The following is a 27,515-nucleotide window of genomic DNA, read 5'->3' as shown; positions in this document are numbered from 1 at the left end:
TTGGAGCTTTTTCAGTTCCTTGTGGAAAAGAGCAAAATATACAACCATTGTTTAGTTTATTTCTTCAGATTTGTCCACATTAAATAGTGAGTTAATTCAGTAGAGGTGCAAGACATATAAATGTATAGTTTCATATAAATGTATAAACATCAACACAGAATATAGACTATATACCACATAAGCAACATACACAGTGCAAAAAATTGTCTTCCATCAATACTCTGATTATATGATCTTCTGAATACACCATGTTTATTCAGGAGTGTGTTTTAGGGACATAGGGAGAAATGAATGTAAAAGCAATAGAGACACAAAGATACCCCACAGTATGGGGTCCTGGTGGGCAGCTGGGTCAGGGCTTTCTGCTGTCTCTCCACTGCTGGAAGGTTTTCTTGTGGTTCTGCTTGCTCAGCCTGAGTTAGGACAGTCTGACCTGGCCTTCCCTTTCCCTTCTGGACACCTGCTGGAAATGACCTAGACACCCCTTAGCCACCATGGATCATGCTGTGTGCAGCCCCACTCTGTGCTTGGTGGACACCACATCAAAGGGAGGCACCTTGATTTATCCCCTCCGCCTCCAGGTAATATTTACATGCTTAAGAAAAGCAACTGAAAAAATACTTTCATCCTTTTCATTGCTGACCTTACTGGATGGCTCCCACCCAAGGACTTGCATAAATACCCCTGTCCCAGCCCGGGTGAGCTGATAACACTGATTTCACTGGTGCATATGGAGTGACAGATTGCCTCTCCTGGAGTGCATTTCCATCTGTGGCAAAATTACAAATTAATTTGCTGAATTTTTTTTGAGCTCTTTGATCAAGGTTACTTAATCTGTGCCATAACTCCCCAAAAAACTCCAGCACAGTAATTCTGGCTTGCTGCTTACACTGATGTTCTCTATGGAGTATCGTGCAGCGTTCTTTACAGCTATGTACAAGCATCCTTACTAACACCTTATTATCCTTGGAGAAAATTGACTTTTTTTTTCCCCCTGAAAAAATAGTTGATGCTGCTTCTTCCTTATGGTTTTAATCATCACCTATATGAAAAGCTTCACAGTTGGAAAGGACGTAATAAAGCCCTTCAGGTCTTGTGTGAGCCACAGTGACAATATGCACTGGATTTCTGAAACAAAATCATGTTTAGAATAAGCATATGAGCAAGGGGCTTAAAAACTACAGCAGAGACAGTGCCTTGACATGGGGTGCTCAAGGACTGAAGCTGAGTTAAGGGCTTTTATAGTCCAGTCTGTCACAGAAACTCCATACCTGTATCACTGCTCTTGACATGTGATGTGGCTCAGATGTTTCACCCAGGCTGTCAGGCTGAGCAACAGCCCTCTGAAATGAAACAGCCCTCTGAAATGAAACATCCCACTGGACCAGGGAGACTAGGGAATGGATTATCAACTTTTTAATAAATATATGATAAATGCCCAGTTTCCCTTGATTTATGTATGGATCCACTGAAGACATGGATAGTAGATGTTGTTTAACCAGGTATTACCTTCCCAGCTGACAAGGTCCACTGAGACCATTCAAGGGCCAGTGTCCAAAGGCAGTCAGTGAGTTTTGCTGTTCAGGCTTTGTATCAGGGCTGATGTGAGAAGCAAGAAGCTGAGATATTCCTGAAAGCACAGTTTTAGCTCTGGATATGGATACCCCAGGGCACGAGGGGTATCCACCATAAGTGTGTCAGGCTCTGTCTGTACATGGTGCAAATGCACCATCCACCTCAGCTTGACTATACCAGGAACAAGAAGAGTTTCAGCTTTGCAAGGTGGCAACTGCAATGAGGCAGCTCTGACCTCTGGAAAAGGGGATTAGAAGCACTGAAAAATAGTTTTGCATCAGGACCTATGTTCCCCTCTATCTCGGCTGCTGGGTGAGTGGCTGAAGCTCAGTAGTCCAGGGGTAAGAAGCAGTTTGTCTGTCTGCTACATCCTCAGGGATCTTCTGCTCAGTCACTGCATGCTTCCATGGACAGCCACGCTGGAAACACCCAGCTTTTGCTTTCTGCACAGAGCATTTACCTCCCACTTGGGGTGTTGATGGAACAGTCCAATGTATTTTCTGCCTCAGCGTGGAACTGCCTAAATAGCCACTTTGAAACAGGGTTGAAATGCAGTTTAAAGGTGCTTGTGAAGAACAGTGGCATCTGCCTGTGCTGCACTGGTATGGGCATACAGAGGTTGGTTTTTCTAATAGCACAGGTGTGCTGCTGGGACACACAGCCTCAGCCAGGCTTGACACACACTGGTGCAATACCAGTGACCCTTGGGAAAGCCATTGTGGTCATCTAGGTTGTATTCAGTAATACACAGGTTGTCCCTTTTAGTTACCTTGCCAGGTTTCCAGGAGGTTCTCCGCAGCTGCAGCTGCCCTCTTGTCACCTTGTGCCTGGCCAGCCTGCCTCCAGGAAGAAGCAGGGGTCCCCCAAACCTCCACAGACTTCCCTGGCTTAAATATTCACTGTGTCCCTAGAGTTTAACAAGAGTTAGCTGGTGGTTAGAGTGCACCCATGGTCTGGGGGGGAAAATATCATTATCTCTGCATCCACTTGTGTGAGTACTTCTTCAGTGAATACTGCACTTTTTCCACAGTGATTCCCTCCTGGGCTGGGAAAACCTTTTCTGTGCCTTCTACTGGAGCAAGTGTTAATAACCGTAAGTAGCCCCGATGATGTGGCTGTGAATGTGCACCATGTACAGAGATGTCAGCAGGTGTGTGTTAGCACTGGCCTTGGTAGGATCCCTGTTGAGTTTTGGCAGAAGCTACGCTGCTTTCTCATCCCCTGTCACTGTTGATGTTCTTCTCAGGTTTTCCTTGACTTTAATGAATTCTGGTTCGTGGTCTTCCTGCTTCTCCTGCTCTTTCTCCAGCTGTAAGAAAGAAGAGCCACTATGCATATGAAAGGACAAAAAGGCATCAGGTGCATTGAAACAGGGGGTTTCATTATTGATGGGTTCAGTTACTATTGCCCAAAGTTGAATGAGTGTGTAGTGCATATGTTGGGGCTGTTTTTTAAAAAAACATCACACCAGACCTATATTCTCCCTTAGTCTCTTTTTGTGTCTTGATGAAACATTAATTTCTTTTTTTTTTTTCCTCTAGGGAGGAACAACTCTATCAGAAAAGCAGGGGAGGGCTTTACTTCAGACCTGGCTTGGGGGAGGGAGGAGGAGATTTTAGTCCTTCCCAGCAAAGGAGGCCTGTGAGCCTGGGAAAAGCTCTCAGCAGTTGTTACTGTCTAAGGCGGGGTAAATCATTGTACTGCCTCACTTTTATATGCAAAGTTTTTAGGGATCTGCCCCCAAACCACCTTGTTTCATATTCCTGGTTCTTCTCTGAAAACCAGACTTTGGTTTTCAAGTGATCACGTCTTGACTGACATTATTATTATGTAGTTAATTAAATAAACTGATTTCATCCTTTGCAGTGCAAATACTGGCAAGCAGGACAGAATGACTTTACTTTCAGTGATAATGAGTCTGCTCCCTAATTGCACTGGTTTGGGTGAGAGGGCAGGCATGGAGCACCTGGGGCCTGGCTATGCTGCTGACAAGTGCACAGTGAATATCGCCTTCCCCAGGCATATTTTTGGCCAGGGTACATGTCAGGAGCTGCACCCAAAAGCAATTTAGGTGAGATTGCAGCAATGTTTCTTCCAGCACTTCTGCAGCCTCTCACACCACACCTCAGGGTTCTGAGCACCCCTTCGGTGGATGTTGCAGTGGCTTCCATGCTATTTAGGGTGCTTTGAAATGGAAAACACACCCCAGGGACACTGTGTGGGACCCAGAGGAGATCCAGGGCCAGTGGTGTGTGACAGGGTTTCTGGGTGGGGTGGTATAAACATGGTGGATCCCACTGTGAGGATGAGGGGGCTGCAGCTGCTTGAGGCAGCAGTGAAGGATGTGCTGTGGCTCCTGGTTTTATGGAGGGGTAGCAACACTATACCTTGGGTTGAGCCTCAGCCAACCCATCTCCCCTATGCCTTGTGTTGGGTGGTTAGGATAACCCAGGGATGACTGAAAGCTCAGTTCTACCTGATCCAGCCTCTGGTGCCTCTTTAATAGCTCTTTTTCAAAAGGAGACTGCAATTTCTTTGCCTCTTCCTCTTCCTTTTTCTGTTTGATGAGCAGGTCTCGCCTTCGGTGCTCAAGCACCCGCTGCAGCTCTGGCTTGCTGTTCACGCCCAAACCTCTGTGGATAAAATGCAGATAAATCAGGGTCTGAGTGCCTACACCCTGGGGTGTGACCAAGTTGCCAGCCTGGCAACCCCAAAACTCTTCTCATTCCTAAATGGAAACATGGGAGACTTGGTCCACAAACGAGCCCTGGTCCACAGATCCATCCACAAGGTTTGAGGGTGTTACAACACTGCAGGGATGGTGCATTGGGCTGCCTGTCTGGGGTGGGCACAGTTTACTGTCCCTGTATGGCGTGTGTGGTGCTGGAAGTTCTGTGGATCCCATTGCACCAGGGCACTACAGCTTTCTGTGTCAGGAAACGGGACCTTCCACTGGCTCCCGCTGTTGCTGGTTTTAGTGGTGTCAGGTACGGATTCGGCTGCGTTGAAGACATTTGAAATAATGACGAATTTTTTCTCACCAGCAGGGGTAGTCATTGGTCTGCAGTAATTGTTCTGGCAGCTCCTTTCCTCCCGGCGCATCCCATCTGAAGCTTTGCTTCATGTGAAGCCTTGCTTTGGAGCTGAGGGCTGGCAACGCCCCCGTTGACATGGATAGTTTGGGTCAAGAGGCCGAAATTAAATGTCCTTTTCTCCTGGAAGCTGGAGGGTTTGCTGATGGTGCAGGTACCTGGCTCCACTTTGTCTGCCTGAAGCATCTCAGGTGAATCCCTGTTCTGTCAGGGGTGGAATCATGGAAAAGGAGACATAGCAAGGCCATGCAGGCAGGGCATAAATACATGGTAAAGAGATGGTAGAAATTCTCTGAACGAATTTCAGAAACCTCCCACTTTTTATATTGCCATACCTGAATTTAAACATTCAAATTTACCTCCTGCAGCTGATCCTGGCCACCTTCCCACCAACTTCTTCCCCACTGGAAGCATGTGGGTAGTTGTGGACGGTGCTTGGTGTTCCTGTGGGTGAAGGTCTGTTTTGAGCAGAGGAGGGACCTCCCCATGCCTGTGCTAAGGGCTTGCCCAGGGCATGGCAGGCTGGGGAGTGCTGTTAATACAGAACTTCTCAGCAACGGGGGGCTCTGTTGACCCAAGGCTGGTTGGTTTCAGCTAAGGTTGTTTGAAAGCAGAAACATCAAACTGTATGGGCTATGGATTTCTTGGCAGGGTGGCAGGTGCTGAGGTGGTACCTCACAGCACGAGAAACTGAACTGGCAGGAATGAGAGAAACACTCTCCAGATGCAGCAAACCAGACCTCTGTTTTGTCACAGTGTGGCTGGGGACCAGTGCTTGCATCCTTCTAGTGCCGGGTTTAATGATACTTCTGAGTGTAATTTCTTTTGCTTTATGATAGGACAAACTTCACAGCAACACCAGTGAAGGCAGCCCTATCCTTGGCCCCAGAGCTTTCGTGATGGTTTTTCAAGGCAGGAACAGCTTGGATGCTGCAAAATTGCTTTTCCCAAGGCTTGAGAGAAGGCAAACCTGCCTTGGCTTGCTGGAGACACAGCGTGCAATGTTGCCTGTGGATTTGTTACTATTCTTTGATTTAATCAGCTGGTGCTGTTAGTGCCCAGAGGTGTTGACTAAGATAAGGATTTTGTTACACAAGCTGCTGATTTGAGTTGCTTCTCCCTGCTGCTTGAGGGGAAAAAAACAACCAAAGCAGACACAAGAGTAAGTCATAGATCCCTCTCTCTCCTTCTCCCCTCTCTCCCTCTACAGTAACATGTAGCAGGAAGCAAAACTGGTGGATTTGAGAGTGGCAGGAAACCAGCAAAGATGGGTTATTGTTTGCAGTGGGGTTTCACATACTTGCTGAAAAATAGCTGGGAGGTCAAAGCCAAACCAGTTTTAAACTGAGGTATGAGGGGGGCAGGAGGTGCAGGATGGCTGTGGTGGAGCTGCCTCCTCCCAGTACCTGATGGGACATGTGGATGTAACAGTGGCAGGCACATAACTGGAATAATAAAGTGCTATGATGTACTTCATGTTTGCCAATGTGAAGTCCAGCTCAGTCTGATGCCGTGGGATCTGCACCCCATCTGCTGCCACTCACCTCTGCAGCTTCTGTTGCAGGAATTTCTTGTTTCTTTGTTCCATCATGGTCAGCCTGGAATAATGTTCTTCGAGATCAAAGCCAGTGCTGGTGGGTGACCCTTTAAACTGAGCAGTATCGCTAGGGAGGAGATGGTCACTCTCAAGCCAGAGAGTTTTAAAAATATCTGGCTGGTATAGTTACCTCTGCCTTGATGCCAGAGAATGGTCCCTGTAATTCTTCTGATTCTGGGAAAATCAAATCAAACCCAAGCCCAGCCAGAGCCAGTATTGATTAATGCACCCCACTGGCAGGCTTGATTGTTCCCTGAATTAATATACGTGTCTGGTTCTTGAGATGACTGCAGTCCTTCAGAACAGAGGCTGTGCTCCTTTTAATTAGGCGGCCAAAGAGCTCTTGTGTCCGGGTATTTCAGGGCATTCGAAAAATGTCAATATAAAGCCAGCAGATTTCTTGCTGTGTTTAAAAGCCTCTGAGCTGAATATGATTTTATTGCACTGATGTTCAAGCACTTGCTGTAATGGAATGATATGGCTGTAGGTTCTCAGTCACTGATGTGATTTTCCTGCTGTTGTATTTGTGCCCCCAAAAAGTTAAATAGCAGTGATGGGGTAGGAAGTCAGGAATATGAATTCTAGCCTGTTTTTAGCCATTTGTTATTTAGGGAATCAGTGATTAGCCTTCTCCTTATACAGATGATCTCACCCCAGTGCTCCCCCAGCTTTCAATGGCTCCATCCAGCCTGCACTTCTTCCTGCCTCTGGGTTGACAAAGGAATGGTGTACATTCAAGCACAAAGGAATGGTGTACATTGCTGGGGACTTTGCAAGTCAATGGTGGAGATAGAAAAACCAGAAAACCTTCATGTGACACCAGGAGTGGGGCTCTAGGGATGCCTTGCATCTTCCAGGGCTTGTGGCTCTGAAAAGTGCCAGCTGATGCTTCAGGATGGCAGAGCAGGGGCTTTCTGTTTTGCTTTTGTTTTAAAAGAAACTGTCACATCAGAGAAAAAAGAAAGGTCTACCACAAGTTTTATGTTTACAAGTGAAGAGATTTATCATTCCCTGTGCACCTGTGCCTCAGCTCCTGAGCTCCGATGGCTCAGCACCTCTTGGACTGTTCCAGTGGCAGGCTGTAACCTCATCTTACCTTTTGTGGTTCATCAGCAGCTCTCTGTGCAGCTCTTGATGGCTCTTTGAGGCTTTTACAGGATTTAGGAGCTTTTTAGGTTTGATGAGGTCTGGGTTTTCATCTATGTAATCTGGGTGAGTCAGGATATTCCCACCATCTGGTCGCTCCCGTTGTATTTCAGTGTACATCGATGCTGGAAGAAAAGAGAGGTGTTAGCATGAGAAGTCTCATCCTGCTTGGTGTGGGAACCCACTGGAGCTCTCCTCCCCTGGGCAAGACAGAGGAGAAGAGATGGTGCCTGTCCCAGCTGCTTGACACCGTGTCAGTGTCTGAGTGCACGTGCCTTCGCGTGCTGGTGCGGGTTTTTTTGAGGCTTTAAAAAAATATTCCCTTTGTGTTGTTCATAAGAGACATATTAATTAGATCACTTAAATTACTTGCCAGCCACTCGCTTCAGTGGCTGCAGCATTTAGTGCCAAGGATTAATTAATGCAAGATAGGTCTGACTAAAACTGGAAGCAACCATGGATGTGGACTGTGCTGAGCTGCTGTTTGGGTGTCCTGGCCGAGGCCGTCAGTCCCTCGACACAAGGGGATGCTGTGGGATTTGAAGGGTTTCTGAAACACTGGCTTGAGGAAGTGCTGCTGTATCTGAAACCTCTTGACAAGGAAAGATTTTGCTGATATCCTGCTGACCTATTCATCAGGATCGAGCCCCGTGCCAGGAAAAGCGCCATTGGCCCATGCAGTCTGGGATCACGCTGTAATAATTTGTATGTTGGATGTAAGAACAGGAGCCTACTGTTTTGGAAGGGATGGCAGCTTGGATTTCAGGCAAACCACAGGGCATGCTCACTGTTGGTGTTTTCCAGGTCCTCTACATTTTCTCTTTACAATAAACCCTATACAAAGTGAGTGCAAAGCACAAGTTATAAGACAAACTGCATGTGGTGGGCTGTGTCTTTAAATGCAGAGCACAGTAGATCTGCCTTCAATTATTCAGTGTACGGTCTAATCAAGGGCTCAGAAAGAGCAATTTATTCCTGACTATTCACTTGAACAATTTGGAAGTTTACCAGTAGGAATAAAAAGTCCCAGGAAAAGGGTGTAGGCAGCTTCAGGTCTTTAAATGTCTCATTATTAAAATATTTTTTGGGGCCTAGGGTGAAGTTATATGGGTTGATGGAGCTGCAAGGAAAACAGTTGTTCAGTAATGCTGCCTCTTTCTCTTATTTCAATCTCATATATAAAAGGAATAAAACCTTTTTAAAAGAGAAATCAATAAAAAAAGGCAAGAGAAAGCAGGCTAGGTCATTCTTTCATAGTCAGTAAGTACTTATCAAATGTGAAGTGGATTGCAATCAAATGGGATTGTGTAAGGAATAATACTGCTGAAGAAATGATTCAATATCAAACAACTTCTCATTGTGGCCAATGCCCTACTGCTTTGGGAACAAAAGAAAACAAATCAGAGCTCATTACAGGAGTGTAATTGGAGTGAATAGTTCGGTACATATTTAAAGAGCACTTGGAAGCCGGGACAAGTGATTTTTTTGGTATCAAATTATTTTCCACTAGGATCACACATCACTGCTGGCAGAAAGGAAGGTGGCATGGCTTGATGTTTGGTGGCAAGTGCCAGGCTGACTGAAACCCCTGCAGGGCCGGACTCCTCAGGCTGAAACTGGGGGCTCAGCATTGCCTTCCAGAGAGATGCAAGGACTGAAGAACAGCCAAGGGTTAAGGCAGTGCAATTTCATGGCTAATTCTTGTTAGATGAAAGCCAGGTTTTGAACAATGAGAAAAACATATCAGATTTTCACTGGGATAAAACTGCTTTGTTTTTTTCTTGTACTTCTCTTCCTCCCCCTTTTTTTTTTTCACAGAAGAAGAGGCAGTCAAAAGACAATGAAGGAAGTTACAAAAGCAAAGGTTTGTTTTGGCATGATGAAATGGTTGAGCTCCTATTTCAAATGGCAAAGCTATGTCTTCATTCTTCAAACAAAAAAGTCTCTCCATGGAGTAACTTAAATAAAATGCCAGGTGTTTTTAGTGGAAACACTGTTTTTGGACAGCCATACTAATGGACTAACCTCAATGCCACTGTGTCATCCCATTGCCCTTTCCGGCTGTTCCTGTGTTGTTGTTTAGTCCAGAGCTGCCTCCAGTGACACAGATGCCCACACTGGCTTGTGTGCTGAGTACCAAATCCTGACACATGTCAGGAGAAGGGCTGGGGCATGTCCATCTTGGATTTGTCCATCTTAAATCCGCCTGTTGTGCTTTGCTAGGGGATAATGCAGCAAGCAGCAAGCGTGGAAGGATTACACAGCCAACCAAGCCTGAAGGACCAGCCTGGATGCTGTAAATGGCTGAAACTCCAGTGACTTTGGTATTGTTTTCTGGACCGAGTAGCTCTCGTGTCCTGTTGCTAAGCTGTGCCAGCTCTTGGGGCACTGGGGCAGCACTTTTACTTATAAAGTACTGTTTTCTCCCTGGCTTCATGAGTGGAGTTTGGTTTTCCTTTTGCAGCTCAGGAGTGGGAGTCCCTTCTCTCCTACCCCAAAATCCAGGTCCCAGGTGATTCACTTGGGGTAGGCTGTCCCCATACCCACGTAGTTCTAACACCTAGAAGTGTACAACCCCATGGCACAGTGTCATCCAGCCCTTCAGTCTGCTCTTGTGATGTTTTCCCCAGACACCCAGGATGATCAGAGAAGATGTTTTTATAGGGGTGGCATTTCACAGAGACGCATTCTCTGCTCAGAAAGGGATGCCCATATGACAAGAGCAGTTTGGTCATCATCTGGCCCTGCTGTCAGACCTCTCCTGAGATGCTCTAATTGGAAAATCAGTTCTCAAATGACACACACAGCAGAAATAAACCACTGTGAGCTATGTTTGCTTTCTAGGTTTCAGCCAAAGCTGAACACTGACCTATCCTGCAAAAGGCAGCACTGAGAGCTTTGCAGGTTAAGGATGCAGGTGGCATGGACAAGCGTGGAGGGATGTGCAGAGAAAAGGTGAGTGTGTCACAGGAGGCAGGATGTCAAGGAGAGCTTGGAAAAACAAAAGTCAGGGAGAGAAGGAATTTCACATGAAAACCTGCAAAAAGCTGGTGTCCTGCTGTACCATCCATTCTCCTATACAGGTGCAAGTAAAGAGGTGCTGGGCAGGAGCCCAAACCTCCACCCTACAGCTTTCTAAACCCAACAGTTATAGTATTAATTTTGTTTCCAGCCTCTGAAGATTTTCCCCTTGTAAAGAACAGCTGTAGCCATGTAGACAGTCAAAAGCAGAGCTGCACCCCTCAGGTTACCTGCCCTTTCCAGGACTGTTAATCCTCTTAACATTCCTGGGGATTATTTCCATTCCGGCAGGACGGTAGAGCAGGCTGCCAGAGGCAGCGCAGGGAGCAGCACACGGTCCTGATGCAGAGGGCAACCCACCACTGAGAGACAAGTTGCTTAATCCTAAATAAATGCTCTGTGAAGGGCATCTCCTCCAGGTGAGGGAAAATCAAAAAGCAGCAGCTGCAAAGGGAAGTGTAGCTCAGCTCTGGCCAGGCCAAACCCTGGGCATCAGCCAGTCCTCCTCTTCCTCCTCCTTCCCAGGAGCAGGCTAAAACCTCTCTCCTTGCCCTGGGCTGCCCAAAAGTCACTCAGCGCCCTGAGCAACACATCTCAGGTTATGCTCCTAGTAGAGTATATTTAATTTATATTTGCAAAATTCAAAGGCATTTAGTGTTGGACCAAAGCTGCCTGGTGTCCTGTTCCTCAAAAATATTAGGGCTGAGCATAATGTGAAAACTATTTGCCCCAGGATTTCAGACTGATGACTTCAGTGCAACTTTCCCAGGAACTGGAGGATTTATAAGCATTTCCAGGCAGTATGAGCAGGAATTTGGGTTTTGCTTTAGGTCAGAACAGACCAAGATATTAAAATGTTGGCTTGTCCTCCAGCCAGTCCCACACTCTGGGGCAGGAGGGTGACTGATCTCTGGACCATGTCAAAGATGCTGAAAATTCCCTATGGAGTCTCCTAGAAAACTAACCAAGACTGGGAGCTCATTTCACAAATACAGTTGAGAGAGCAGATAACTCCACATGTGAAGTCTAAGTATTTGCCAGGGTCCCTGGCATCCTCATTCTGGCAGTCTTGCTTTTTACTAACAGAAAAGCATCTGGAAATGCACCTTCTCTAGAAAGCCTCAGGCTTCTAGAAATGAGGGAAGGGAAAATATCTAAAAGTAAGCAAAAGACTGAGTGTGTCAAAGAAAACAGAGCTACTTTTTATAAGCAACACTCCAAAGCAGACCTATTTAAAAGGTCACACTGTCTTTCTGAGCACAGCAGAAGATATTAACATCTACATGTATTTTTTTGGTTATATCTTGCCAAGAACAATATAAAAATGTCCAACACCTTTTGCTGATTTATGATGGTGGCCAGGGAGTGCCAGAGCAGAGCCTTGTTCATTGATCTACATCTGAATCATGCAAAAACAGACACCCTGCTGTAAATCCACTGCAGAGACCTGGCTTGATTTACACCTCCAGCACCATAAAAAATGACAAAAAGAAGCATGATAGCAGTCTGTCTCCCCTTACACAGACATGAATTACATCAGGTCTTGAAGATGATAGATCTACTCCCTCAGAAACATTTTCCACTGGGTCCCTATTTGCCAGCCTGCAGGAGAAAGGATGCCCTGTCCTTACTCCCAGCATAACCTCAAGCTGTGTTTCAGGTGCACCGATATCTTTATATTCTCATTTTTCTTTTTCTGCTTAAGGCAAAGGAGGACATTCCTTGAATTGTTCCAGAAGTCAGAAGGCATTATTTTGGGGATGGGATCCATACTCACAGGACATTGCTGTCTGTAATTCTGTGAGACCCTGTTACTTGGTGAAAGGGATGAGACTGGGCACAAACCTCAGGGATGCCCAAGGTCAGAGCCCTGGATCTGGTTTGTAAAACCACTGACCCAAGGACTGCTTCCTGGGCAGAAATGATCACTTAAAACTGTGGTTATGGGGAAGAACCTCTGGTTTTCTGGATGCCTGGGATTTATGAATGAATGTGTCTTTTTTACAGGACCAAGAGATTAATGAAGTGCTGCTGAAAGCAGCTGGTCATACACGTCCTGCAAGTCAGGTGGCTGCAAAACCAACACGTCAGGACGGGTCAGCAGAGCAGGTTTAAAGCTATTTACACAAGTAACCTGAGGCTGGGAAATAATGTGAGTTTCTGACACTTTTAAAAGATAACAAACTTTCAACTGCAGTTCATGGGGAGGAAACCTTCCCTTTTCTGGGCTACAGACTCTGATAGCATCTGCTCCCTGGAGAGCCTTCCTTTCCCTGCAGTGAGGGTGCCATCCCTCACAGCCCTCTTGGGATGGCTGAGAGGAGTGGGGCCTGTCCTCACTCCTTGCAATGGTTTGCACGTGCAGGTGGAGGTGGTGGGATCTTTAAACTGGCCTCTGTTACTTTTAAACACTGGTACACTTCTACCTGTTAACCAGACGTTCACATTTTTTTTCATTTTAGGGTATGTCAATGCATTTCCAGTGTCTGAAGTGGAGCCAGAGTTTGGCTCTACACCTTTTCTTGTGAGTGTAATGTCAGACAAGGTCATGCTGTGTGTTAAGTCCTACAAAGGATGAAGCTGAAAGTTTGTCTTTTGTTTTGGATTCTTCAGTTGATGACATTTGCTAATTTGCAAGATTTTTCTAGTGTTAGTTAATTGTATTTTAGAAACACAGAATAGCTGGGTTGGCAACGTGGGGCAGGGAAAGAATTGCATGTTGGTCTCTGAAAGCCGCAAAGCTTTGTGTGTTGAAACCACCTTTCAGGTGTTTATCTGTATGGTTGGTGGGTTCAAGGCATAGTGAGGCACTCAGGTGCCAGCTTGAGTGAGTCAGATGTGGGTGCTGCCCGACAGGGAGGCTCAGTGCCTGGACACCCTTTGGTGGGTGAGTCCCTGCATCTGAGCCCGCAAAATATGCCCTATCACCCCAGCTAATCCATGTGTTGCTGTTACACAGCCGATCCCAGAACAAAATACCTGTAATTCACATTAGTTTAATGACTGCTGTAGCTTACTGCCCTGGTGATGGATGATGATGAGGTTAATAGTGATTATAATGATAATAATAATAATAATGATGATAATAATAATAATAATAATGTGAGCCTAAAGATTGGCAGATGCCAACCGCTACCCTCCCTGGGTGAGACGGCACCAGCTCCCATCCTCACTGTGATTTTGCTCTGGTCCTGCCGTGCCGGCAGCTCGGGAGCACCTCACACCGATGGACCTGGCACGCTCCCCCCTGCTCATCACCGATAAATGATACGCGTGCTCTGGAAAGGAGGCAAAGAGCCTTTGTCTGCTTTTAATCTATAGTTTTAAATAATTAAGCAGGGCTAATTCTGGTATTTATAATGCAATAGGGTGAGTGTAACTCGATGTGGCCGCCGTGGGAAGCAGTTCCCAGCTATCAGGTGGCTGCCTCGGGTCAGCAGGCGAGTACAGATCGGGTCCCCTCACCTTCACTCAGCCCTGATGGTCAGGAATAAACCCCACGAGGTCACGGGGTCAGAAAGGGAGAGAAAACCCTAATGGAAATATAAAACAGGGCTGGGGGAACACAACCCTGCAGCTCCCAGCACCACTGCCACATGTCAATACCATTCCTATCTCTGTGTCTCTTCGGAGTGCATGCTGGGGATGAGGCTTCTCATCCAGTGCTCCCCACCAGTAAAGCCCATGCTGCTCACCAGTACAGTCTGAGCTTCCCACCAGTACAGCCAGTGTCCTCACGCTGTTATAGCCAGTCTCCCCAGTTCAGCCAATGCCCCTAGTCCTGCTTACCCTTGCAAAGTCCCGTGCCAGCACTACAGACCCCAGGGCTGGGGTCCCCCATTTACACCAGCACCAGAGGGCACAGAGCAGGTACTGGGCTCAGCCTGGGCTGCCCCTGTGTCAACACCTGCAGTCACTCCAAAGGTAAAAGACTTTGGATGTCATCAAGGTCATTAAGATTTGCACTCATGCACGTGTATTTGGAAGAGAGAAATTTCATCAGGTTTGAGGCTTGCTGGGCTGTCTGGGGTGTAGAAGTTACCAGTCTGGAAATGCTTGTGCTGTCAGGCAGCAGGAAGTGCCCCTTTGCTGTCAGACAGGACTGTCTGTGCTGGTTAATCATTTCATTTAATTACCTTGGACTGTGATAAGCAAAGATAGCAAGGTTGAGATCTCACTCTGTTAGCAAGCACCAAGACATCCCATGCCTTTTCCAAGTGGCATGTGGAGCACTTGTTTGGTTTTGTTAGGCAGTGGCAGATGCTCAGTAGTCCTTCTTGACAATCATAAGCTTACTTTTAATCTCTCATCAAATATTTGCTCTGTCATTTGCCTACCTATGACAGAGATGCATGACAGAGATGCACACCAATCAGTAATGAATACTTTAAGGTAGTTCAAAGGTATTTTGTTAAATGCAGAGAAAATCCTCCCACGTGTATTTGCAGGCATTGTAGTAGCCCCCCGTCCAGCCCAATGCCTCTCCAAGGAGAATTACAGCACGGGTTTACAAAGGGAATTTCTTGCGGGATATGTTTGGAGAGGCACAAGCAAAAGGTGCAGCTTCTCAACCAGCTGCTGAAGTATTAAAGTAACATGATATCTCAAATAAAATTAAAACAGGGTCTAAAGTCACCTGTGCATAAACATGTATGCAGTGCAGAGCAATCCCGTGGGGCTCAGCAGCCCATCCCACAGCAGGGAGCGGTAGAAAAGTGGGGATCCCCTGGGATAGTTTGGGGAGCCCTGAGCTTACCTGATTTCCGCAGTGTGGCCCTGGGGAGCCCAGGGGGCAGGTGCTGCCCCGTGCCCCACGACATGGGGCTGTGGGGGCTGAGGCTGCCGCTGCTGCCTGGCTGCTCTTGTGCCTGCGTGACTTTTGGCCGGGTCCGACGGAGCTGCCTGGCTCCTGCCAGGTCTCTGCAGTGGGACCCTGGACGGGAGGTCACGTGGAGGTGGCTGCTGCACTGGCACTCCCTCCTCGCTGCTCTTGTCACCTTGCAAGGACTCCACTGAGGACTGGAGCTCAGCTGGCAGCCGGTGGCCTTGCTCACTCCTCAGTGCTGGTCCCAGAGGTCCCTCTGCTGCCCTGCAAACTTGTTCCCTTTGCTCTTTGTTGCCAGATGATGCTTTCCCAGGACGGATGAACAAGCTAATCACTCTTTCTCCTCAAAGCAAACAGCTCCGTGCGTGCCCAGGCACCCGAGCTGCCCGCTCGGCACAGCCCCTGCTGCTGGTGGAGAGGTTGTGTCCCTGCTCCACGGAGGACGATTTCTCCTCAACGTGCCTTAACCACTCTCCTGGAGAAATCAGATCGCCCCAGAGGAAGCCGCACGCCCACTCTCTTTAGCAACCACTGCAACAGCCAAGCCGGCACCAGGGCAACCGCTCGAGTTATCGTGATTATTCCCTGGCATGTTGCAACACCCTGTCATCAACCAACTGCTGCACGGCCCAGGGGAGCAGCTGCTGCACCCCGGGGGTAAGAGCTGCAAGAGGGAGAAGCAGCCCCTACATGGGGCCATGGGTATCCTGGTGGCATCAGAGCCGTGTGATGCCACATCATCGCTGCCCCAGGTCTCATCCAGCTGAGATGCAGCCCCTGCCTGAATTGGGCTTCTTGTTCCCATCCTCACTGTGGCTGGAGGTACCATGTTGGGTATGAATTGCCACAGCCTGGGAAACCAGAGGGTACAAAGCTGGGGGAGGAGAAGCAACCACCCCAGTAACTCCTTTTGGCTCTTAGATGGATGCTGTGTCCAGTTCTGCCAAGGTTACCCAGTGCCAGCCTGCAGATGCCCAGTGTCCCAGTCCCAGGAGGGTCAGGGATGGAGCACAGCAAGAGGAAGGCTTAAGGAAAGCTGGGGGACACTGCTGAGGTGCCCAGGCACCTTCACACATCACAGCACTCATGGTCTGTCTTGACCATGTCCTGGCCTGACACTCCTGGCCCTGTGAAAGACTGGAGAAAGAGGCCAGGCTGCCAGGGGACCACAGGGGTACTCTTTTACTTATTTTCACATCTCCACAATTTGCTTCTCTCCATGTCCCAGCATTTTCCCCCATTCCAGCCATGTTTCTCAGCAAAGGGCTCAGCAGCACCAGGTGTGAGCAGAAGTCCCAGTCCCTTCCAGTTCACCTACAAAGCTCTTTATGGGGCAGCACGGACTGTTGGCACTCACCTGAACCTCCACTCCCTGTCTTCTTGCTCCCATTTGGACCCTTGGACTGAAGGGAATATTCTTTCTGGAAGAAAAGACAAGAGAGGAGTAGGAAAAGACTGTACAGATATTGCTCTATTACAGGAGACGATACATAGGAGGCGTTGCTGGTCCTTTGCTACTAGAGATTAAAAAAATGATTATTCTATTTAACTTCCTGATCAGGAGCTGTTAAATTTAATTGACATGGGGCATCAGATGCAGGAGGCAAGAGGCAGGCTGGTCCACATTCCACTGTGCGTGGTGTGTGTCCTTGTGCTTGTATGAGCACAGTCAGCCAGACCCAGTCAGCCATGGGTTAAACAAGGGCGGGGTTTGGAAGACCCCACACAGCTTTTGCCCCTAAACCAAACCTGTAATGGAGGAAAAGCCTTTAAGTGGGGAGGTTGTGCAGTTTTTCTGCTCAGACTGCAGCCTGCCTCACTGCCCATGTGTGCCCCATGTGTCCATGGCCAAACAGACTCCCTTCATGTCACCCATTGCCCCATGGCCTGGCTGCTCATTGCACACTCCAAAAATACCATTTGGTATTTTGAATGGAAAAAGAAATGATGCACATCTGTACTAATCCCCTTGGATCATCTTTGAACAGGCTTTGGTTCTGTGAGTTCACTGGAGATGTGTCAAAGGGGGAAAAGAGCATCAATCTAAACCTGCTTTGAGTTCCCAGGTAAGTGTAGTTATTGCTGGTGGATGTGGGAATGGAAACCATCAACACCTGCTTTTGACTGAGTAAAGCAAATCAGAAAAAGGCAAGCTAAATTTTCTGGATATATTTCTGTCTGATCTGCCCTGGTGCCTGATGGAGCACCATCTGGGCTCCTCTCTGCAGGAAAGTGAGTTTGTGGGGTGCTGAGGACCTTCTGTCCTAAACCAAAGGACTTTTCATGGCAAAGCTCTTTTTTCTGGGAGCTCCTTGCAGAACAATTATCTTTACTATCTGAATTAGTTGGCAATCTCACCCTGTGCTCCTGTGTCTTTGGGATTAACAAAAAGCCTTTGTATGCCCCTGTAGCTCCCTGAAGGTTACTGTGTGAGGGCAGTTGATTGCTTGGTGATATTTACTTGGAGTGGCTCCTGCAGACAAGGAGTTGCGTCAGTCACCAACTGCCCCCGTGTTTCTAATGAGTGCTGGGAAGAGGAAAGACCACAGCAGGGCCCTTGTTACTGGGGCTGTACATTAGACTGACTTTTAGCTGCTGAGTTACTGTGCTAGTGATGCTGGCTGCTGGCTGTCATCTCTTTAGCCAGTTGCACCAGGAGCTTTATGGTGTGGACACATCTCCTCTGTGTTAAAACAACCCCGACATGTCAAGTGAGTGCCCAATACCAACACTGGCTCTTCCAGGGATGTGTAATGCTGATGCAAATACAATGACAGCGAGATAACGCTGCCGCCGCGATGGGCTCGCTGTCTGCCTGACTGAGGGGCCTCGGTGCAACTGTGAGTGACAAAGCAGACAGCTCTGCCTGGTCCTTCCTGCCTGGATCTTTATTAAATCTCCAGGCTCAGCACAGGGTTGGGAGTGCAGCATTGCTGCCAATCAGGCTCCTGGTCTGCAGGCAGAATTTTGGCTCTGCTAAACTCACCCAGGGCTGGTCTTGAGGCAGAGAGTGTTTTACCTCCTGCTGCAGGGAGGTTCTGGAGGCTGGTTAAACATTTCCTCTGCTGGGTTAATGCTAGATGTTGGCTGAGGTGCTGCTTGTGGTGGTGGGGACTGGCTGGGCAGCCCAACCTTCCCTCCCACCCTGTGTGCCCCGGCCTCCAGCACAAACTCTGTGCAATCCCATTACAACCTCAGAAGTCGTGCTGGTTGCACTGTGGTGGTGACCTTGGCGGTGGCCAGGCTGAAGCAGGGGTTGTGTAGGCTGGTCAGAGCTATGCTGGGTCTCTGATACTGTGTCACCTCTGTAGCACAGTGTGTCTGGTGACAACTCCTGCTAATCTCCACTTGAGCCATTAGTGTGTTTGCAGAGCAGGACGGCTCCTTGCACCTCCCAGGCTCACAGGGGCAGTTAATAATTGCCCAGATGATGGAGACTTTTGCCTGCTCCCCATGGGACAAAGCAGAGTATGGGACTCTGTCCCCAGACAACTGGGCAGGGGAATGGGTACCACAGGAGTCAGAGGGCTAAATTTGTCACAGTGAGGGCTCAGATGGGGAAAGTGTTGCAGTAAATGGGCAGAAAGTGCCTGCTATTTCCCCAAACCCCCTGTTTCCATGTGAAAATCACTTCTGTGTGGTGTGACTGCATCTTGCGAGGAGTAAGAAGGCATAATAAAATCTAAGCATCAGATGGTAACACTCTGCCCCTCTGCAGGCGAGCAGGACAGTTTTGGAGTCATTGCTGCTGGGAGCAGGTACCACTTCCAGCCTGCAGCCAAGATCCTCCGGCGTGGGATCCCCATCCTGCTTTGACCCTGTCAGTGAGGACAATCACCACTTGAGCTGGAATTAGCCTGGTGATTAAATGGGTTAAATGCCACAAAGCAACACAATGTATATATAGTAAGTAGTCCCATGTTTTGCTTCTAAAGTAACACAGTAACGCTGTTCTGTGCTACTCCCAAACATCCTGGACACTGCTGTATCCCAGCAGGACTCTTCCTGGCCCTGACTCTGATGCACAGCAAAGAGCTCCTGCAGCAAATGTCTGGAGGTAGTTTCACAGGTGTAGGCTGCTTTGAACCACAGGTTCTAACCACCATCCTCATTCCTGGCTCCCTGCTCAGGGGGTGCAATGCTCTTACTGCAACTTAAAGCCAAACACCCTGTGTAAACCATTAATCAGTGTTTGTTACTTGTCCCACGTGTGGGTACTCTAATATTTACTTGCAGCACAGTCGATAGTAATTTTGAACCATGTTTGTGTTCTGATAAAAGCAGGGAAATGAGCCATCAGTGTGGTCAGAGCACGAGCCATGGAAGGGGTGATGAGGATGGCTTCTGGCAGGTTCAGATCAATACAGGTGTCATTAAGGTGCAGTATCAGAGCATCTATATTGTATCTGTAGCCAAAGTCTGAGCAAATGAATTAGGCAAGAAATTGCAGCAATCTGATCGTGGTGATAAAGAGGTATTAAAGTGGGCAAAATGCCACCCAGGCTGAGAACTGATGTGACTCCCACAGACCTGGTTTTGGGAGGGAGATGCCATTAGCAGGGTCGGAAGTTGCTCAACCTATTTAGGAGTAGATGGGCTCAAAGAGCTGCTTTGTCCCTAAGGTGCTGTAGCAGCTGCTGACATCGGTGTTCAGTGAATGAACACATCCATTGGTTAAAATAGTCTTATTGCTTAACCCAGAGGCTTTGAAAGCAGTTGTCATGACCCAGAACAAGGCACTGGTGGTTGGTAGATTGAAGCCAGCATTTCTGTGTGTGATGAAGCCACAACATGCGATTTACAGGTTATCCCAATTGTACTCTACCTCTGTTTTCAATTAGCCCCAAATACCCTCTTGCTGCTCCTGGTGCTCTGTATGAAAATGTCTCTTATATGCTTCTGGATGCTGAGATACCATCTAAGCTGTTGCTCAAATTTCCTGTGTTATTACTGAATTCTGGTCTATCTGTGCTCATTTGCAGCAGCTGGGACTGATCCAGAGACTTCAATGAAATCATCCACTGGAAGGAACTTTGGAGGATTAGTAAGACTTTTTCCCATCTGTGATGTCAAAGCACAAAAATCTGTCAGTTTGATTGTTTTGCTGCAAAGTCCTGCCAGTGAGGTGTTGAGGCTTATTTGATTCAGCAGGCTGGTGCACATGTGTGCTGGGATGACACCGTCTTTTTATCAAGGAGAAACAGAGAAAATCACCAGCATGCCCCAACGCCTCATACTGCTGCTGATTCCCTGATGGCCTTGGACAAATAAAGTGCTGCAGTTTGGATGAATTTCCAGAATTTCTTGAGGGTTAGGAGAGGGAGTATAACACCCTGTTCCCTCCAGAGCTGACAGACTGGACCTTGTCTTCCTTGTGGAGGTCACGACATAGCTGCTGTCGGGGCTGTTGTGAGAAACTGCCTGTACCTCTCTCTTGCAGAGGGAGAGCAATGCTGTTTGGGAGGGTTACTCCCTGATGGGGAGCTTGACTGTGCACATTCCTCTCTCCCGACTCATTATGGGACACTGTTATTTTGGCAGGTTTCACAATCAGGACTGGCAGGCACCCAGGAGTCAGTGTCCAGGCACATCCCAGCATTCCTGAGCCAGCAGCTATGAAATCTGCTGCCACAGTGCTGCTCTTGTCATGGGAAGGCTCTTGGCAGGGTCTCTGAGCCACCACAGAATCCAGTACCTGCCTCAGGCCAGCCTCACTGCTCCCTGTCCTGGACTGCTGGATGCTCAGCCACCCGTGTCTGTGCACACCTGCCCTGGGGGCAGCTGGTTTTTCAAGCCAAGCTGTGAGCTTGTATTACTCCTGTTTCCTGGCCACAACCATAGCTGATTTCACTATTGTATTGCAAAGGACTCGAATAAATATCAAGTTATTGGTGTAACGTTTCATTACTGGTCTTTTGACCTCTACAAGTCTGCAGCCTGTCTCAGACTGAAGTGAAATTGAGAGCAGCTGCTTGTGGCCACTCTCACAAGAGCAACCAGCAGCTTCAAGGATTTTTTTGACTACATCAGTTTGTAAATTTAGGCTTACAGAAGGAGAGGGGGCTCTCAGTCTGGCTATGTGGCCAGGCTGACATTCCTGCAGCTCCCACACTGCTCTCGAGGAGCACCAGCCAGGTGGCCACTTTGCTGCCTAGTCGAGTAGAAAATTGCAAATGCTTCAAATAGTGCTTAATGTTATTTTATTCATAAAGAAAACACAATTTGACACAGATGAGCACCGTGCTGACCTCTGCCTGTCTTTGTCACCAATGCCACTCCCCTCCCAAATCCCTGTGGCCCCAGAAGGCAAGCACAGCCCTCCTGCGGCCATAAAAGCTGGCAGATCGAGTCCCATTTCACTGACTGTCCAGAAAAAAGGACAAAATAAACTAAAGCAGGGAGGCAGCAGCATGGGAATGGGGGCTTGCTGGAGCTGGCAGCCCTGGGGTAGGGAGCCCCACTGAACTCCCCACTGCAGCTGAGCAAATGCTGCTCCCCGGCTGCTCCCCAGTGCACATCTGGGGAGGTGCAGTACGACACACCAGAGCTCAGCAAAAAATTTCCTGCAGATTAATGAGAGCAATCAGTGACAGGGCTCAGCCCCACGGCAGCCATTGCACAAGGTTCATTTGTCAGCATTCAAGCTGACTGCAAAGCCCAACATTCCCCTGCGAAGGGCACGGGGAGGCTCTCGGCACAAACCGGAGCAGCACCGCCCATCCATCGGTGTGGTGCCGATGGACCTGCTGTTCTCCTGCGGTCCTAAGGAAATCCTCACCTGCAGTTCAGTGCATTTTAACCTGGTCCCCTCTGCAGAGTACGGAGCGCACAACACCTCTGCATGCCAGGGCAAAGCCAAATTGCTGCTCCCTCTCTGTTGGCAATACCTTTATCTCCCACCTTGGTGTTGTCAGCAGCAGTTAAGCTGTTGCTATGGATAAACCATTTTTTACCTGTCTCGGGAGCTTATTCTTACCCTGTGCTGAAGATGTGGTACCACTGATGAAAGTGAAAGACTGCTCCACTGTTTCTGGGGATGCTGCTGACTGCAGGGGAAGAGCATCAGTCACTGGCACAAAAAGGGCTCCAGCAGCTTTGGAGTGAATTGTTGTCATGTTGCAGAGAGACCATTAAGACACCCTAAAGTGCCCTGAAGAATGTTGTTTTGCAAAAATTGAGGCTTTTGTCACATGATTAATAGGGACAATATTTATTTTTGGTACAGTGCCATGCTGTCCTAGAGCTGCCAGGCTTCAGTGGCATCATCACTCCATCTCACAGCTGGGGACCATATGTTAGTGGCCAAGGATAGGGCTGCCATTAGCAATCTGCTCTTCTGACAGCACCTTGCTGAGCTCTTTGCCTGCCCAGGGCTGCTAGAATAGGTCCTTACCTTGTAAAAATGGGGTTTGTGAAAAGTAAGGGCAGAAATGCCCCATCAGCCCCAGGCACTGCTGGTAACAAACTGTCAGGGCAGAGTGGTGTGGTCTGTTCCCTGCAGGCAGCATGTGCCACCTGGGTGCTGTGCAGAGGAGACCCCAAAGGGAAGAGGCCAAAAGGGAGGAGGATTGTCAGTTATCTGGGAAAAGATGTCACCTTCCAGGCTGAAAATAGCCACCATGGGCTGCAAATGGAGAAGGCAGTGAAGGAAGAGGTGAAGCATCCCTGTTATTGCAGGGTTCATGAGGAGGCAGCAGATGCCACTTAAACAAGACCCCCAGGAGCAGAGTGAAGCAGTGAAGCCTTTAATTACTTTAATCCATTTTTATTTGTGGACTGCTGAGCCGTCCCAGAGCCAGCAGCTGCAGCATTTCCCATGCAATGATCTTGGTCTCCCCATGAGCACATTGTGCACCTCCCTTCAGTTTGTGCCCTCTCCATAGTCCCCTTGCAACAGGCAGCATTGGCCAGTGCCAGATAACCTCTGCCCTTGCTCTGGAGGGGCTGGCAGCAGATGCTGGATGCTCCTCTGCATCCTGCCCAGCACCCTCACCCACAGATCAAACCTGTGTGCCACAGCTTGTCCTGCATGGACTGGTGAGATGTGCTTGGTTTCCTTACTGGCACGGAGGCTCTGCATGTCCCTCACTGAGTGAGCATCCCCACGCTGCTTCAGGGCAGTCAGCTGCTAGAGCTGCTGTGGGTACCATGGAGCTGACCTTGCACTGTGCTGAAGGGTGCAGCACATTGGCTGCTCACCCAACGCAGCTGCAGAAGCAGCAGAGCAGGTTGGGGCAGGCTCACTGCCTCCTTCAGGATGGGTAGAAAACCCCGAAAGTAACAACTTCTTCTTCTCTCCCTGCCCTGTGACAAGAGCAGTCAGATGCCTTTTTAAGACAGACCATTCTGACTGACAAGATTACTGACACAGATGCTTAGTAGGAACATGACCCTGTTATTGCCCACAGCAGAGCTGCTGGAAGGGCAGTGGCACTTATTTGCCTATTTGAGATCCTCCTGCTAATGAGGGGCAGAGCAATTATTCCCCCTTCCACCACCTATCTTTTTGCAAAGGAATTTTTTAGGGCTTCCTTTTCATTCTGGATCCGAGGGGTTGATTTTTGTAGCCTTCATCTCCCCTATTGCATGTAAATAATATGTGTGATCACTGGTGAGAAAAAGTCCTGAAGTGTAATTAGGTGTGTTGGTGGAACAACTTGCCAGAAGCCAAAGTTCCTCTGAAAGGGGGCTCTGCTCTGGACCAGCAGTGCTGGGGTGGCTGAGGGACATGGTACATGTCCTGTGCTACCTCCCTTGTGCCCTGAAAAGAACACTCCTCTGGCCATTCTGTGGGGTACCCTCCTTAGTGGGGTAAGTTGTGTTTGTGTGGAAATCACACCAGCAGCTCCCAGAAATGCTTGTCCAGTCCTGCGATGCTCAGATAGAGCAGTTTTAAAGGATGTTGTCAAAGCCCTGTTTTCAGAATGGGATGCCAGGTGCTGTGGTTGCCTGAACAAGCAGAGCCTCTCTCCCTGGCACTGGCGTGCTGCCTCTTGTTGCTCTAAACCAGCCGCAGAGCAAAGCTCCCCGCTCAGCAGCAGGGCTAATCTGGGCTCATCTGACATTAGTGTAAACTGACACTCTTGGGAATTTGGGGACAGAAAACTTTCCCTGGGGAAACAGCCACTATGCAAACCCTGCCTTGAGAAACAGTGGAGAAAAGCAGCAGAGAGGTGCAGGTGCCTGGAAACCACCTCCTCCACTGCAGGGAGGGGGCTGGAATCATCTGCCCTGGCACCCTGGGGAGCTGCTGCAGGGGAGGCTGCACTTGTAGGTTTATTTGAAGTGGGTTTGCTGAGGTTAGAGGGATGTCAGCCACACTTCTGTCCCCAGTGGGGCTGATGCCCTGCAGAGCAGAGGAACTGGCAGGGAATCAGCACCAGCTCTGCAGCACCCCTGAACCAGCCCCCAGCAAAGTTCTTGCCTTCACTTCAAGCACGGGGCATCCCAGCAAGGGTCTGTGTCTTGATGGAGTCCTGCTGTTGGCTTGGGCCCCCAGGACACTGGTGATACCAGAACAGGTTTTCTGGGAGTAGATGCAGCCTTTCAAAGTAGAAATGTCCTTGGAGCCATGCTGGCAGCCTTTCCGGTGCCTTTTGTTGTGGAGCTGGGGATTGCGTTGCACTCCACAATCCTCTACTGTAATCTCCTTGGAGTCCTGCTCTGTTTTAAGCTTAAGAGGGGTGCAGCTGAGACTGCTAATGCAGGCAGTGCTGGCGAGGGGTGCAGAGCTTTCATCCTGCTTCGTGCTCCCCTGCAGGTCCTCTCTGAGCTGCAGCTGATGGATGGGGTCATGCCTGTCAGGTCCCTGTGTCCTGAGCTGTGCTGGTTCTGCAAGGGCTGAGGGAAGGAGATTTTCTGCCTGTCACCCAGGCCCAAGCTGGTCCTCAGGAGGGCTGGATCCTGCTTTCATGCCCACCCTGGAAAGGCAGCAGAAGGAGCTGTCTTGTTTTCATCCCCCATCAGCATCAGCCTAAGGGTAAAGCACTGACCCAGGAGCTGCCAGTCAGACATCCCTGCTTAGTGCCAGCTGGGCAGTGGCACAGGCTTTTGTCAACCCAGGCAACATTTGAGAGGCTGAAATGGGAGTGACATCTCTGACCTTTTGGTACCCATGAAAATAAAACTGTCTCAGAGCTTTTTGGAGCTTCCAGCAAGCTGGTGAGATGGGAGAGCCCGAGATCCCCGGCAGTGTTTCAAAGCCAGGCCATTCAGTGCCGGGCTGCAGTGGGATCGTGGTGTTTCAGAGAGAGGGAACAGTCGGGAAAGCTGTCCAAAAGCCGTCTGGTCTGGTGGTCAGGAGGCTGGCGTGGACTGCTTTGTATGCACAGGGCTTAACCAGGTGGCGCTGAGCCAAGCCTGACCTAACCAGCTTATTTCCCTGCTTCCAGTAATGCCTGTACAAATGCGCCGGGGCCTGAAGGTCACAGCCACGTGAGCAGGGGTCTAGGGATTAGCTGTGGGCAGAGCATGGCTCCTCCTGGGTGTGTTGTTGTAGCCCTGAGCCCTGGGAACAACCACGGCTCCCCTGTGTGCTGCAGTCAGTGTGGCATTGGCACCTCGGGTGGGTGTTGGAGAGGCAGGGAGCTGGCTGGCAGCGGCACCTCCCGTACCTGGCACTTGTTGTAAGTCCAGAAAAATAGGTAAATGTTTACTAGTCCCATTTCACCTCTGATTTTCCTTCTGGGTGTTGGTCACACTGGCCAGTGGGTTGCTTTTTGCATGTTTTCCCTGCAAGAGCCTATCTCTAGTTTGGAAGAAAGTCCAGCAAGTTTGTGAAATTCTGCAAGGCACCTGGTTTGGAATGCCCACACAGCTGAAGGCCACAGCCATGCTCAGCTGAGCATGAAAGGTCCCTCCTGCAGCAAAGGGCCACTGCTGTCCCCATTCCAGTTGAAATTACTGACCTAGTGTGGCGCACAAGTGTGTTTCTCTTAGAGCTGGGAGATGAACTAGGGCAGTCTAATTCCAGGTCAGGGCACCACGCTGAATGGTGATGACGCGTCTCTAGGCACTGATGTCATCAGCCATGAAAGCAAAATGACATCTCACAGTATCCTCAGCACAACCATCTCTAGCTGCCTCCACAGAGCTCTGTCTTCATAAAACACTGTTTCCATTTGGAGCTGTTTGACCGCTCACCCCAGGGGATTTGGAGGAGAGGGAGATACATGTGGGTGCTGTGAGGACCTGACCCAGCTCCTCCCTGTCCTGGGACGGAGCTGGCAGCAATTCCCAGGCCAAGAAACGCTCAGGGCTTGTTCTGTACTGCACCCATGGGAGACAGCCTGCAGGTTGCCTAACACACTCGGAACAAACCTGATGTTTCTCCCCAGAAAAGTCAAACTTTGTCTGTCCTATTGCAATGCTCTGATCCCCTCCTCACTGTCCTGAAAAGCCCAGCAGGCCCTAGTGCTGAGCCCATTAGATGGAATTACTTAATCCGGCCCTGATGAGTGGCACCCACACCCAGGAGCGGGTCCCTTCCCCTCTAATCCCTCGCTGCCATCAGCCGCCTTAGCACGCGCGGGGCAAAACAAGCACCACGTGAGCAGATGGTGCCTTCTCCATCCTCCCACCACCACAGCCCTGAATAAAACTGCCCCGTTACCTTTTTCCCGTGAGACGCCCCCATGGCCGGAGGTGTTGGCTGTGCTCCACTCTCCGGGGTAGGGGACCGGCCAGCTCTCTGCGGTCACGGCTCCGTTACTCCCGGGGGGATAGGCAGCTGTGCAGCTCCCGGCCCCTCGGTGGCTGCTGCGGGGAGACGTGGGTGAAATCCAGCCTGTCTGTGGTGGGGTCGGGCGGGAAAGCTTGCTTTTCCTCCCTTCTTCCAGCACGTGGAGAACTCATTTTCTTCATGCACCTAAAGGCTGGCTCGCACCCAGGCTCTGCCCGGGCACAAAGGCAGCTTTCATGCTGTGGATGCCCGGTTTCTAAGCCGGGATCCGTATTTTGAGAGGCTGTGGAAGATTACAGTAATTGCACTTGACAGGGCAAGATGTCACAGGATGCGGATTCGCCCAGCTGCGGGCCCGGCACCCGCAGGTCCTTGCCTGTGGCATCTTTCCTCGATGCTCCTTTGGTGCTTTGCTGAAATAAACACCAAAAAATAAAGGAGGATTATCCCTCTGCTACGTGTCTGCATCCTGGCTCTTGGCTCCTGTTGCAGCACTGGATTTTGCAAACTTTGCTCCTGCAAACACCCCAGGCTGCCTCATTGCTACTGCAGCGTTGGAGCCTCAGGTGAGCCAGATTA

The 27,515-nt window shown here is 49.2% G+C and overlaps 1 protein-coding gene across 2 annotated transcripts; it reads right to left on the bottom strand.

Annotated features, from left to right (window-relative positions):
* Window positions 1–39: 39 nt before the first annotated feature.
* Window positions 40–27,259, bottom strand: FAM107A (family with sequence similarity 107 member A). 2 transcript variants are annotated; one of them, XM_050313181.1, is made up of 5 exons: window positions 26,868–27,259; window positions 16,614–16,677; window positions 7,361–7,535; window positions 4,052–4,208; window positions 40–2,884 (listed from the first exon to the last, which is right to left on the bottom strand). In XM_050313181.1, the coding sequence occupies exons 1-5, from the start codon at window positions 26,889–26,891 to the stop codon at window positions 2,777–2,779; spliced, it is 528 nt and encodes a 175-aa protein (XP_050169138.1). In that variant the 5' UTR covers window positions 26,892–27,259; the 3' UTR covers window positions 40–2,776. The 2 variants fall into 2 exon arrangements, with proteins under 2 accessions (XP_050169138.1, XP_050169139.1); XM_050313182.1 differs by lacking the exons at window positions 16,614–16,677; window positions 26,868–27,259 and adding an exon at window positions 15,188–15,760.
* Between the last annotated feature and the right edge of the window lie 256 nt (window positions 27,260–27,515).

Source organism: Myiozetetes cayanensis, unplaced genomic scaffold (assembly GCF_022539395.1).
Source record: "Myiozetetes cayanensis isolate MyiCay16 unplaced genomic scaffold, myiCay2020 scf18, whole genome shotgun sequence".
NCBI lineage: Eukaryota > Metazoa > Chordata > Aves > Passeriformes > Tyrannidae > Myiozetetes > Myiozetetes cayanensis.
Note: the sequence above shows the minus strand (reverse complement) of the source record. Positions and strands in the feature narration are given on the sequence as shown.

What these genes read in the sequence shown, in the direction of transcription:
- FAM107A (XM_050313181.1), bottom strand. Translation starts at nt 26,891, where the DNA reads ATGGGGGCGTCTCACGGGAAAAAG. An exon ending in GGGCGTCTCACGGGAAAAAG is followed by an intron (nt 16,678 to 26,867) that starts GTAACGGGGCAG and finishes CTTTTCTTCCAG; the next exon opens with AAAGAATATTCCCTTCAGTC. An exon ending in CTGCTGATGAACCACAAAAG is followed by an intron (nt 4,209 to 7,360) that starts GTAAGATGAGGT and finishes TTTTATCCACAG; the next exon opens with AGGTTTGGGCGTGAACAGCA.